Source organism: Alligator mississippiensis, chromosome 2, assembly GCF_030867095.1.
Source record: "Alligator mississippiensis isolate rAllMis1 chromosome 2, rAllMis1, whole genome shotgun sequence".
NCBI lineage: Eukaryota > Metazoa > Chordata > Crocodylia > Alligatoridae > Alligator > Alligator mississippiensis.
The window spans coordinates 119,508,400-119,522,737 of NC_081825.1; the positions used below are offsets into that span (position 1 = coordinate 119,508,400).

General features: G+C 41.1%; 1 protein-coding gene across 9 annotated transcripts in view; it reads left to right on the forward strand.

Moving 5' to 3' along the window:
* Positions 1–2,659: 2,659 nt before the first annotated feature.
* PRDM5 (PR/SET domain 5) overlaps positions 2,660–14,338 on the forward strand; it is a 169,839-nt gene continuing 158,160 nt past the window's right edge. For 4 of the 9 annotated variants that reach the window (XM_019494815.2, XM_006263126.4, XM_019494821.2 and 1 more), the window contains exons 1-2: positions 2,662–2,818; positions 10,348–10,431. In XM_019494815.2, the coding sequence (XP_019350360.1) occupies positions 2,726–2,818; positions 10,348–10,431 (177 nt within the window). In that variant the 5' untranslated portion in view covers positions 2,662–2,725. Of the gene's footprint in view, positions 2,819–10,347; positions 10,432–14,338 lie in introns of all 9 variants that reach the window. The other 5 variants (XR_009459853.1, XM_059722090.1, XM_059722091.1 and 2 more) reach the window with 2 other exon arrangements.

Consider the following 14,338-nt stretch of genomic DNA (forward strand, 5'->3'; position numbering starts at 1 on the left):
ATTATTACAGATTATTTATTCTACTGGATCCACGTACCATTCAGTGTCTAAGGGGAAATGTGCATGAGGAAGATGTTTGCTAGTAGAAGGTGCTTGCTAGTAGATACTAGCTAGTAGAGTGAAGAAGTGGTTTTTGTACATAAGCCATTTTTTCTGGGAATAAGGAGAAAAGGGTTTGCATTCCTGCAACGGGTCAAGGTAATAATACACATGCACACAGAAGCAAATTAAAGCCTGGATTTTTCAAGATCTGCTTGGTGTAGACTCATATGACTGTGAAGAGTCCAATTTGCAGTTAGAAGCCTGCCATTGATTCCCATAGGCCTTAGTAGGAGGCCTTAGATAGCAAGGGTCAAATAACTTCCCACCTTTTTTATCCAGCTTCTCCTCCACAGAATATGTTTGCGCAACATATTTGAGCATAACATAAGGGTGAAGTTGCATGTTACACTTAAATCATACTAAATTGTTGGAATGTTAAGCAGTGTTAAAATAAGAATGTGTTATGAGCAGTCGCACATTGAGGGTTAATATCTTTCCTTGCCAGCACAGCTCTAACTTGTCATGAGAGGGCTGGTGAGCAGGCACAGGGCTAGGAGCCAGGACACCTGGGCTCTATGCCAATGAGAGGGAGGCTGGGAACAATGCAGCCTGGGATGCTGAAAGACTGAAGATTGCTCATTTTACCTTTATGGAGCAGACTGAAATTACCCTAGCGAGAGGCAGGTAGTATGGCTCAGAGTTAATCCTCGCCTGGAACTCTGAGATGTCCAGAGGGCACTTGGCATGAGTTAAGAAGTTTTAATATGAGGGTGCTCCTGTTTGAAGTGCCCTTAGTAACTTCACTCTGAGAGAGAGAACAGAGACAAAACAGAGTTGTAAGAGATCAAATGAACAGAAACGTTGCCCTCGGACATAGGAGAAGTTTTAAAGGGATTGCAGGCAAAGAGCCAACCCTTGCACAAACAAAATCAGGGTTAGTTGGCAGGACAAAAGGCTCTTCCCAATATGCTCCCTGCCCCTGGAAGGCCAGGCATAGGGCAGGGATATAGGTTGTAGCTGTGTTGGTCTAAGGACATAGGCAGACAACGTTCTTTGGGTAAATCTGATATAATTTATTAGATCAACTAAAAGCAAGACAGGTACTTTAAATGTTTATTGATGTGACAAAGGGACAATTAATGCCCAGAGCCTGATCTGGCCTTATTTTTTTTGTTTCTTTAAATCATCAACATGTGAAATCTGCAGGACTTTTCATTCTTGCAAATCACGCCGTTCCCAGGCCACCCACGATGAAGCTGTGGTGTCAGGGTGGTGGGCGTTGGAGCCTGGCTTCTCTCCTACATTTTCAGAACAGACACGGCACTTGAAAAAGTCACTTTTATTTTTTTCTCTCTAGCATCACATCAGCACCAGTATCCCTGAGGTATGGGTCCTAACCAGTACAGACAGAGGGGTGAGGAAGGGCTGTCCTTGGGCTGCCCTGAACTTCTGCAATGCAGTGGTTCCCTGCTGCCTGCTAGTAAGGGCACAAGTGGCTTCTCTGATGGGATCAGGGCATTAATGAAGTAGGACACTGATGAGCAGGGATCCTGGTTTTCTCTGATTAAACAAAAATCCCCAGTTTTTGGATATAAAAAGGTAACCTCAAATCCACATTTTTCCACAAGTAAAATGAAACACCACTTTATCAATATATCTATATCTATCTATATCGGTATTGATAGGTAGCTATAGATAGATATATAGATATAGATATATCTACACATATCTATATATATCTATATAGATTGATTGTATCTATTTATATGTCTATCTACATATAGATAGATCGATAGATACAATCAATCTATATAGATACAGAGATATATAGATACATATAGATGTATCTATATATCTCTGTATCTATATCTACCTATCAATACTGGTATAGATAGATATAGATATATAGAGAGATCTCTCTATATATCAGATATAGATATATAGAGAGATCTCTCTATATATCTATATCTATCTATAGATATGGAAAAATTTCTATAGATATATATGAGTAAAACAAAACACCACTAATATATAGATCTGTATCTATATCTATAGATATATCTCTATATAAATAAATCTATAAAAATCTCTATATAGATCTAGATCTACATATCTAGATAAATCTATATATAGATCTAGATCTTTATCTATAGCTGTAGATATATAGATCTTTATCTATAGATCTGATATCTATATAGCTATCAATCTATAGATAAAGATATAAAGATCTATATCCATCTATAGCTATAGATAAAGATATCTATACAGCTAGAGCTATCTATAGGTATAATCTTTATGTATATCTATAGATCTTTATATGTGTCTACAGGTCTATAGATAGTAGAGGGGTTTTGTTTTACTCATGGAAAAATGTGGCTTTGGGGCTACTTTTTTTATATCCCTAAATTAGGGATTTGTGTTGTTATCAGAGAAAACCAGGCTGCCCGGGGCCGCTGAAGCCGTGACTGAACAGCTGAGAGGTTGGAAAGGCTCGCGGCGGGAGCCTCCTCTGCCAAACTTTCCACCAATCCTAGCTCAGCCTTTCCCCATCCAGCTGCGGCAGCCTCTGGCCAGCGGCAGTGGAGTCGGCCGCTGGCTCCGCCCCTCCCGCTCGCGAGCAGCCTCCCCCCCTCCCCTCTCGGCGCGCGTGGCCCCGGCCGGCGCCGGCCCGCGGCAGCGCACCATGCTGGGCATGTACGTGCCGGACAGGTTTGCCCTCAAGTCGTCTAAAGTGCAGGACGGGATGGGGCTCTATACGGCCCGCAGAGTGGAAAAGGTGGGTGATCCTCAGCCCCGCCCGGGGGTGCCCGGCCAGCGGCTGGCTCCCGCGGAGAGAGGCTGCCACGTAGCACGGGAGGGGATTGCACGGCGCCGTCTCCCCGCGCCGCTGCCTGAATCCAGCCCTCCCCCTTGTCGGACCTCACTTCACTTCCGTCTGCTCCTCGGGGAAAGGAAACTCCCCCAAAAGTTCCAAACCAGCCAGCGGTTGGGATGCCCCCCCGGCCCGCAGGCCCTGGGCAGCAGGGAATGAGCCAGCTGTGCCCCAGCAAGAAGTGAACTGGGGGGATGGGGGGTGTTTTAGTTGGTGGTGCCCTGCTCCTGACACAGCTTCTTTCTTTCAGAGTTGGGCCAGGTCCTGTTTGGAGCAGGGTGTCAGACTGGATGATCTCCTTGGGTCCCTTCCAACAGGGCTGGAGTTACACTTTTAGTTTCAGGGGGTCTGCAAAAAAATTAAATGGGTTCACTGATTAACAAGTCCACCCAAGTGAAGGAGCAATCCGGAGGATGCCCCTCCCTGCCAGGTTATGATTTTCAAATCTTAACAGGCGGGCTCTTGTCTCTTCTGTGTCCCCCCTGAGCTCCCCTGTCATTGGTACCCTGCTTTCCTGCCCTCCTTTTCTCTGATTCTATGACATGCACCTCTTGTGATCTACCTGGGGAGATCTGGCACCTCTTGTGATCTACCTAGGCCCCTGGCACCCCTCAAACTCCTGTGCTTTTCTTGCCTTTCCTAGAGCAAATGCCCAAATTCACCTTTAGCTTCTTACAAAAAACCAGAACTCTTGGTTCCAAAATGATACCTTTTATTAGACCAACTCGGAAATTGCAAGAAAATTGTCCTTTTCTGAAAATTGACAATTTTTTTTGGGGGGGGTTGTTGCCATTTCCCAGTTGGTTTAATAAAAGGTATCATTTGGAACCAAGAGTTCTAGTTTTTTGTATGTCTTTTTGTCTCAGACCAACACGGCTACCAAGTACACCCCATTAGCTTCTTGAAACTTCAGTTATCTAGATCCCTCTTCCTCAAAGCAGGTCACATCCCCTGACTGCTGTTAATTAGAATATTCTCTTGATGATCCCAAAAATCTCAATTAGCCAGTACTAATATGTGGCCCCCATTATGTTCAGATAATTGAAGTGATGCTAAGCTATTGTTATTAATCCCATATTAATTTAAGCTTCTACTGGGGTTGTTCTTTTTTTCTTGGATTCTTTAGTTTTTTGAGTCTGCGTCCCATTTTCGGATCTTACTGATTGATTTGAGAATCATTTGGACTTCCTGGGCTGCCTTCTGGTGTATACAGCTTGCTTTGACTCCTTGGCATATAGTGAAGCTCAAGCATATTTTGACTTATTTTAATGGTCTGGGACATCTCTGGATCTATTTTGCCTTTCCCTGATACTGGTGTACCTTGGGATTAACTGGCCACGTCTACACGAGATACTGACAGCGCAGTTCTTATTGTGCAGTCGTTTAGTACTTGTATACACAAATACTAAATGTGTATGCAAGTACAAAATGACTGCGCAGTTGCCTGGAGTTACTGCGCAGTAACTGGAGTTACTGTGCAGTAGCATCGCCGAATGGCTTGTAGGTGATGCTGGCTGCACAGAAGCTCTTTACTACTGCACAGTAGCATCACATCATGTTTTGTGTCGTGCGATGCTACTGCACAATAGTAACAAGCTACTGCTCAGTCAGTTTCTTGTGTAGAGGTGGCCGCTAAGTTTAAAACATTGCAATGGGCAGAAGGGAGGGTAATCTTCACCTTACTCCCAACTGAAGCCCTTCCATTTTCTTGATAAAAGTGTCACCAGGTTTTGCTGTTAAACAGGGCTTATGAAAAGGTTCTTGACAGCTTAAGTCTGCACTATGAACTTTTGTGGCATCGTTGTGTAAATCAGGAGATATGAAGTTTGACCTCCTGTAGAGGTAGTTTTGCAGGCAAAAGGCCTTAGTATAGATGTAGGCATAGTGAAGAAGCTGTATCTTTGTTCCTTTCACTTATTTAAGTTAGGGTGTGAAGGATGCTGAAGTAAACTATACTGTTTGTAGTGTGTTTTTTACCGATATAATTGGCATTCATGCTAGAAGTGCTTTGCCAGTGTACAATGCAGGTATGGCTATACCAACAAAGTGCCCCTAACGTAGACCTGGCTGTTGTGTTGCAGATGTTTAGTAATAGGAACATGGAGTGTGCTGCGGGTATTTTGTTATTAAAGGCTGTGAATTGGGGGCTTTGCATGAGCAGCAAACCTCACTGTCTGGAATCAATACAATTTGCTCCCTGAAAAATGGGTATTGGTATGGAACTTGAAGACAAGACTGGGCCTGCATGTTGTTTGTGACTGTCCTCTGTCTCAGGACTGGTGCATCTGAGTAAATAAAACAAGTTAGGCACAAGTCATACTCACACTTCATGGCACTGATTTCCCTTCTATAGGGAAGCAGAAATTAGTGTGTGGCATGTATTAGCAGCTGTCTCCAATAGTTGGCCTTTAATTAAAACGTCAAACTTTGCAATACTGAGAATTAGCAACATTGGAATTTCTTGGTGTTTTGCTGGAAATAGAACCAGATTGCTGAAATGGGACTATTGTAGCTTAACTTTCACGAAAGTTGACACCTGCCATTTTCTGCAAATGTGACGTTATGGCAGTTTGCATGTCCTTCTGTTGTATACATAATGTCTGGTGCACGCATCATTTTTTATCAACTTGAGAAAGTATAATCTGTTAGGGATATATGTGTGTGTGTATCTATATATATCTCAGTATATATATCAGCATGTTACAACATGCTTATCAACAACCAAAAAATTCAGATATATCTGTAAAAATAAATAAATAAATAAAAGCTCTTTTTCATGATAATGTTTATATTAACAGCTGCATGTACTATTGGGATCTTTAGGGTTGCAGAGCATAATGGCTAGTTGTTTACCAACTTCAGTTTCATGTTAAAATATGACAAGTTTAAATTAATATTTAAAAATACATCTCACTTGCTACTTATTTTGAAATCATTTTGAAATGCAGGTGAATGTCTCCTGTTTCTTATCCACCACGGTTCTGGATTGTCATAATTTCTTAAACATGTAAGATTACATTAGAGATTTATTGGTCTTGTGTGAATTGCTGTGTGTAACCCATGGTGGTCCGTACTTGTTCAGCGGTGCATGCTATTTTAGGACAATTGCTACATTTCACAGAGGTGTCTGTTTTGATGGTGGGCAGAGCTTTTATACTATGTTTTGGGATCCTTGGAAACAAAAGGTTTCTTAGAAATGTAAAACAACGGAGCTGACTGGCCCAGGTATAACCAGCGTCTTACTTCCTGATCTGTGTAATAACACGTTCTTATCTTCCATTCGTCTTATAAGGATAAAGACATTAAAGACAGAGATATTACAGTGATATGTGCCCTACTTATGGTAGATAAATTTAACTCCTCATCTGCGCTTTCAAAGGGTAGTTCTACCTTTAAAAAGTAACCGTGTAAACCCATCCTTATCTGGTTTCATGTTCACTGAGTTTTAAACTGATTTCCGTATCACATTTGCACAGTTTATTGCTGGTACAGGCTACCACAGGCTCCTTCTCTTCTTAAACAAGAGGGGAAACCAGGGAACTAATTGTGACAGTATCACTATCCCTAGGTCAGCTCCTGGGCCTGTAAGAGCTATTTGCTGTTTTTACATGCCTCCCTTTGCTTGGGACAGATTGTAATGCTAAAACCCATCCTTATATTATAAACTTTTTAGTCACTGCCTTTTAAAAAAAATCTAAGACCCCTCCCAAGTCTTACTTATACAAATATTTATCAACAATAAATAAAAAATTCCATATGTCTGTAGTGTAAAAAAGGGTATCATTTTAAGGGAGGCAAGGATTTTTGTGGGTATTATATTTTATTGCACCAATTGCCTGGTTGGAATAGACTTAGACAAGCTTTTAAATGCAGCAAATTCTTAACATATTTTACATAATAGTTTAAACATACTAGCTAGACATGTTGTAGTTTTGACATTTGTTTGAAGTTAAGATGTACCTTTACCAGCTAGTACATGTTAAAGCTACAACTTTCTTTTTCTACATCAGATTTTTAAGTTAAAAGATATATCTACTATTTTTTATTTTGATGAGAATGCTTGAGTCAGTGGTCCCAGCCTTTTATTCCATGACCTACTGCTGGGAGCGGAGCGGAGTGTGGTGGTGGTGGCCTGGGGGTGGCGGGCTCCCGGCACGCAATGCGGCTTGTCCTCTGTGTCCGTTGCTGCTGACATTGCCCCGATACCCTAATTTGGGTTGCGGCCCAAGGTTGGAAACTGCTGGCCTAAGGGAATGGTAATATCGTATTTACTCAAGTCCAGGATGAGCCTACCCCCTCGCAGTCAGCATCAGGGGGGCAGCCTTGTCTTGAATTTGAGTACTGGTTTGGGGTAGGCAGAGGCTTAACTCTAGCTTTGGCCACAGGCTCATTTGGCAGGGGAGGGGCACATGGTAGGGTGGGGTAGTGGGTAGAAGATTACTGGGTGGGGGGAAACATGCAGCCTACCCCTCCAATCCCTGCTCCCCTGTGCCTGTATGCTTCCCACTCCTTGCTGCCCCCTCTCCTTTTACCTTCTGCTGTGGCTCCAGCCCTAACCCAAACTGAGCCGGCTGAGAGCTGCTGCCAGTTCTTCCTGGCACAGCTTGGCTGGGACCATGTTGCTGACTGCTCCAGAGAAGCAGAGCCACAGCCAAAGGTAAGTGGGGGCAGGATGGGCAAGGGTTGGGGGGCAGGCTGCAGGGAGGAACAGGGGGTAGAGGGTCAGGATGCAGGAGCACCAGGGCTGGGGGGCAGGCTGCAGGGGGTTGGGGAGTTGCACTGCAGGGATGCCAAGGGGTGGGGATGCAAGGAGTGTGTAGTGGGGGGGGCAAGGGCCAGGAAGCAGGGGGCAGTCATAGGCACAGAAGGGCACGTGACAGGGGGTGCATGGCAAGGGGCAGAGGGGAGCAAGAGCTGGAGGGCTGGCCCCTGGCCTCCTGCCACTGCTTTTCCCGTCACAGCAGGATGAATTTAAGACCAAATAAATGTATAATTTTTCATTTTTACGATCAGGTCACAAAAGCATTGGATGCAGGTGTTGCCGTGGATGTAGTCTTTCTGGACTTCAGCAAGGCCTTTGACACTGTCTCCCACCCCATCCTCATTAAAAAAACTAGGCAACTATGGCATTGATGCCTACACAGTCAGATGGATTGCAAATTGCCTGAAGGGTTGTACTCAGAGGACGGTGGTGGATGGGTCATATTCGACCTCGGGGGAAGTGGGCAGCGGAGTCCCCCAGGGCTCGGTCCTTGGGCCCGCACTGTTCAATTTCTTTATCAGCGATTTGGACGACGGGGTGAAAAGCAACCTGTTCACATTTGCTGATGATACCAAAATTTGGGGTGAGGTGGGCACGCTGGTAGGGAGGGAAAGACTGCAGCAAGACCTGGATAGGTTGCAGGGGTGGGCTAACAAAAACAGGATGCGTTTCAATACTGACAAGTGCAGGGTGCTGCACTTGGGCAGTAGTAACCAGCAGTACACTTATAAGATGGGAAACTCCCTTCTTGAGAGCACGGAGGCAGAAAGGGATCTTGGAGTCATTATTGACTCCAAGATGAACATGGGCCGACAATGCGAGGTCACGGTCAGCAGGGCTAACCGGATCTTATCGTGCATCCACAGGTGCATCTCAAGTAGGGCCAAGGAGGTGATCCTCCCCCTGTACATGACACTGGTCAGGCCACGGCTGGAGTACTGTGTCCAGTTCTGGGCACCCCACTTCAAGAGGGATATGGACAGCATTGAGAGGGTCCAGAGAAGGGCCACCCACATGATCCGGGGACAGCAGGGCAGACCCTACAGTGAGAGGCTACGGGACCTGAACCTGTTCAGCCTTCACAAGAGATGGCTGAGGGGGGACCTGGTAACCATCTATAAACTCACTAGGGGGGACCAGGAGGGTTTGGGGGAGACCTTGTTTCCCCTAGCGTCCCCCAGGATAACAAGGAATAAGGGCCACAAGTTGTTGGAGAGTAGGTTTAGATTAGACATCCATAAGAACTACTTCATAGTCAGGGCGGCTAGGATCTGGAACCAACTTCCAAGGGAAGTGGTGCTGGCTCCTACCCTGGGGGTCTTTAAGAAGAGGCTTGATGCCTACATGGCTGGGGTCGGACTTGAAGATCCACAAGGTCTCTTCCGACCCTACTTCTATGATTCTGTATATACAGTCTAATTATTGGGTGGTTGTCTTAAATTCTAAGTCATCTTGGGTTCATGTAAATACAGTATTATAACTACGAAGGCTTTATAAATATGTTTTCCCGAACTGTGTTATTGTCTTAAGTACTGAAGACAACCTGGCATTTTGCTCTTACTGCCTACAAAGGCTGAATTATAGAAGTGATTGCATAGCATGTTAAAGTTACTTTTGTCAAACAGGGATATATTTGGTATCCCTGTTGGTCTGAGATGAAAAGGAATGTAAAACTCTAGAACTCGTGGTTCAGAGATGATACCTTTTATTAGACCAACTAAGAAATCACAAAACAAATATCTTTTTCTGCAAGCTTTCCAGCTCATGCCTTTCCTTGGGCTCAGGGAAATTTAAAGATGGTAAAAACTTCATTTTTGTGCAGAGGAAGCTGAAGGTGGATGTCTGGAGCAAAAACAGGGAAAAGATGGTTCTATAGCATTATAGGAAGAAAGTCTTAATTAAATGATTCACCATGCTTCTAATATGGTGTGTGAGACAAAACTGTTGCAGGAATATGATGGTTCAGGCTTTTCTGGCATGAGGTTTGTATAACAGGTGGTTTCACATTTTACAATTTTAACTTTGTTTATACAGACGAACTAATTCATAGATATGTACATACGTACTGTTATTTTCACCAAATTTCTCTATCTGCTCAAGAACCTCAAAGTTGCTCAGTGTTCTCATTTGTGGCACTTCAAAAAGCAGATTTGTAATCAGGAAAATTAATGCAATAGAAACTCTACAGCCAAAAATCTTAATTTTTATAAGGATGCCTGTTGAAAAGTGCTTTCTTAAAATGTTATGCTAAGATAATATTGGCACAGTGTAATAGTTCTTTATTAAAAAAGTTTGTTTTATAAATTTTAGCATAAGTTAAAATGCAGAAAATTGTGCTCTTTGCCAAATGGATGATAAATGTGGGAAGGAAAACCTGTAATTTTAAAAGGATGTCTGTCACAACCTATGCAAAAAAGGAAAGATTTACAAAAATAGTATAATGTGGTATATTAGTACGTGTAGCTGTTTGTGAAATATAAGCCCTCAATTTCCCTAGTCATAGCTGAACATGACATTGCCACTGTTGAGTTCTGAGCTATAATACTATGCAGTTTTGGTAGATAAAATCAAATTGTCTTTTTCTTTTTGAAGGTGACGTTGTTGCAAAATACTGTAGTTTGGTAAATTGGTTGCATTACTTTCATATCCTTTTTGTTTAAACATTATGTAGGGTGAAAAATTTGGTCCATTTGCTGGAGAGAAAAGAATGCCACAAGAACTGGATGAAAATACAGACTGCAGACTCATGTGGGAGGTAAGTTGCTCAGCTGGATATTACGAGCAGCAAAAGGTCTTTGGAGAAGTAGGCCTTCAGATACATTACGTTACGTTACATTACATTACATTTCATTAATTTAAATAGACAACTTGAACCACTTCTGGATTTTGTAAATACCTTACAACAAAGCTTAGCTTCACTAGAAATGTTTCAGGGATTTGATGATGATGATGTTTTAAGAGAAATTATACATACTTCTAAAGGAATAAGTCATAACACATCCTAGTAATTCATGGGGAGTGATCAGTGAAATTCACTTTCAGCCAAGCTGAGCAAAATGTGAAAAAAATAAACAAGCATGGTGAGAAATTGATTAGTACTGACTTTTTAAAAAAAGCTAAAACAGTAATATAGTTGTTGCTAAGATATTTTGATTAATTTTATCCTGTCAGTGGCCTTTTAAAAGATGAACATAATATAGTAGAAGATTAAAAATAGTAATAATTGTAAAAGCAGAACTAGGAATTTTGGCACTGGAGTGGCACGTGCATGTGTATGTGCCAAGCAGTTACCTCCCTACACAGTGGTGACTGCTGTAACAGTGCAAGATCCTTGACTATGGGTTCCCCATGGGCTGCAGTTTTGAAACCTTTCTGTTTACCTCCCTCCTCCACTAATTGGCCATCAGGGCTAGTGCCTATGGCTAGATCCAAAAAGTTAATTTTGCTCTTTGATACTTATTAGTTTGTAGTTCTGCTCTTTTTGCTGTTTGGGAATCATCAAGGTGACAATATGGTGGCTGTTGCATGTTTATTTCATAGCTTTACGTTTATGTGAAGAGAGATTTTTAAAAATATATATCATTGTTTTAGTCCTGCTTTTCATTAGGTCATATGATTGGAACGTTAGCTTTTTTTTTTTATTCTACTGGACATTTCATTTTAAGTAATCTATAACCTTTTAAGTACTCCATAACTAAGAAATTTAAAACTAGTTGAAGTTGAGATTTAGCAAAAAAAACCCCCTGCTTTTTATTTGTCCTTGAGGGTGTCATGTTTTTACATATTAGAGTCTTAAGAATAATGGTGGTGCCTTTTGAATTTGGAGGCATAATGTTTACCATTAAATGGATTTTGTACTGCTAAACAACAAGTGAACGGATGCTAAAAGCCAGTCTTGTTATCCAAACTCCATCTAGGGAAATACAGGTCTGCCATACCTTTTTAGTTGCTTGCGTAGTCATAGCAAATGGTTGATCTTAATTGGCCTCATCAATTACAAAAAATGTAAATTTACTGTTTGTTGCTTGTTGAATGACTTATGCCTTGTTATCTTACAACTACCTCATCTTTTCAATATGTTCCTGCAGGTCATCTTCAGTTGATAGCGGTGCCCATAGACGTGTGGGGAGGCTGCTGCGAAACACTTTAATTACAGTGCTACAGCAGCTTCTGCGTCTCATGTATCAGCATCCCCGTGTTTCAAAATGGTGGTGGGGTGCTTTAACTGAAGCTCATTCAAAATAGTGGTGGGAATGCTGATGCATGAGATGCAGTGGGTGCTTTAATTAGAGTAGCTCATGGAGCTGCTCTAGTTAAAGCACCCCCATCCCATCCCTGTGGCACATGTAAAAATGCCATAAGATACTCTAGCCTTTGTAAGATGTTGGGTGCATTTAGGCATCAGTAAGAAGGACTCTTAATTTAAGTCAATCAGGAAGTGCAATACTCTTCTAAATGACCTATTGCTGATGTTTACATTGGAATTGACGCTTTCTTCAACAAGCAAACAGTACAATCAAATAGTACTGGTGACACTAATATGACCCCAGTAGCAGCAAAACAGAAATTGGCTTATAAACATTATTCTAAAACTATTCTGCAACGTTTTATTCCATTGTACTTCTGAAAGTCTGTAAAAGATTGATGCATACCACATTTTATGACTTCCTGAAGGTTTGAACCCAGGTGATACATGTTTACTAAAGTTGGTGTGAACACAGATTTTATAATGTAATTTAAATAATGCTGAGAGTAACATTGAATTCAAAATGTATAACATAGATGCCATGAAATGTGTAAGGTAAAAAGGAGTTGAATAATCCAAATAGATGATTATTTCAGAAGCTGTTTGGGGCAGTTAAGAGGAGCTAGCCAAGTTAGTGGCTATTTAGTTGAATTAAATGCAATGCAAATAAATTTGTCAGTGCCCAGGAAAACTACAGTTCTGTGAAGTATAAATGCAATGAAAATCAAAATAGTGATTTTTTTGGGAAAAATTATATTTATAAAAAAGGCTAAGAAGCAAAATGCTTTTCATTTTCCTGGCTCAGATTAATATGGATGTGACAGAACTTGTTTTCTGACTGTGATGTGTGTGATTTTAGTTCCAATTTAGTGGGACCATCTTGTGTAGGAATCGGTAGAAGTTTAGTCTTCTGTTAGAAAAGATGGACAGTTAATAATGTTTACTATATAAATTTCCAGTTGTGCACCACAGCTAGTGGTCTGTGATGTGGTCTGTTATGATCAAACTACTTGATCTGCGATGAGACCACCATTCTGAATTGGCTTCTTCAAGAGGTCACTCTGAGAAAGACCGGGACATTTATGTTTTCCTTTGGTCTTTGTAAAACACGATGCTTAAAATGCATTCCTGTGTGTTTTAGTGAGCCATGGTAATTCTGCTAAATAAGGTTCTGAAAAATATCAATATTTGTGATTATAAGGTTAAGTATAGAAGAGTGTTGTCATTCTGCCTGCAATGTTGATGGCAATTCATACCCTTTTGAAGAAATCAAACATTTACATTGCTCGTTTACGAGATTCTAGAGGATTGAAACAAGACCATCCTTGATGAGGGTGCCAAATTCATCTCACTACAGAGCTACATATTGAAACATTTTATTGACAAGCCACATGTCAATTAAATTAAGCCTATGAACCAAAAAATCAAAATCATAAAAGCTTAACATGGCACCTTTTCCTCAGTGCTATCAGTTTCTTGGATTATTTGCACGTAATGTACTATATAGGTAATCTATGAAAGAGAGCCTTGTTTTAGGCTACATAATCCTTGGGTCTCTTGATGGAATTCTTTCTTGGTACATTGCAAAAGTCCATCTATTTTTATTCATAATAAAACTCAGGATGGTGATTTCAAATTTTGGTTTATTTGTCCAAAGGGTAGGCGCTGAATATTTTGGGGGAATTATGTTTAACATAGCTCTTTGCCTCTTGCCTCAGATGGCTCTCTTGGTATTTTGTTTTCCACCTGCTGTGAGGGGAAGATGTTCTCTTGCATATATTTTCCTTGATGTCCCAAAACCAAGCAAGTGGCTTCTTATTTTCAGTAATATTGGATTATGGCAAAGATATGTATTTTTAGTGAACTTTACATCAGAAAGGACTAGAAAGATTTTTTTCAAATTTCCTGACAGACTATTTAAGAAAATTAGCCTGACTAAGATTGGACATAATACACTTAAAGCACTGAATATTGTATATTTTAGGTTTGGTTTCTGTTGCTCTGCCAAGATAATTTTTTTTTCCTTCAGTGCTACAAATTAAATCTGAGAAGAATGGACACATGCTAGAAATCAGTAGTTTTATAGTAACTACCACTCATGTTTGTTTATATTAGAGAATAAAATGAACATTTGTTTCTGCTACTTACTCTCGGTGCTTGCAATAACAGATTGGTTTTAGTTATAAATATGGATCTGTGGAAAGTCTCCCCTTGATGTCGGTGGGATTTGGATTAGATGCTTGATGATTATGATCAAGGTCTGAGACGCTGAAAATGCTTAGTTAATGTTGAACAGAATTCTTTCAGTTTTCCTTTTAGAAACATGAGTCTGGTGTGTGAATGTCTTTATATACAGGCAGTCCTCGACTTGAAACTTTTTGAGTTACAACATTTCTCACTTGCAACATTTATTAAT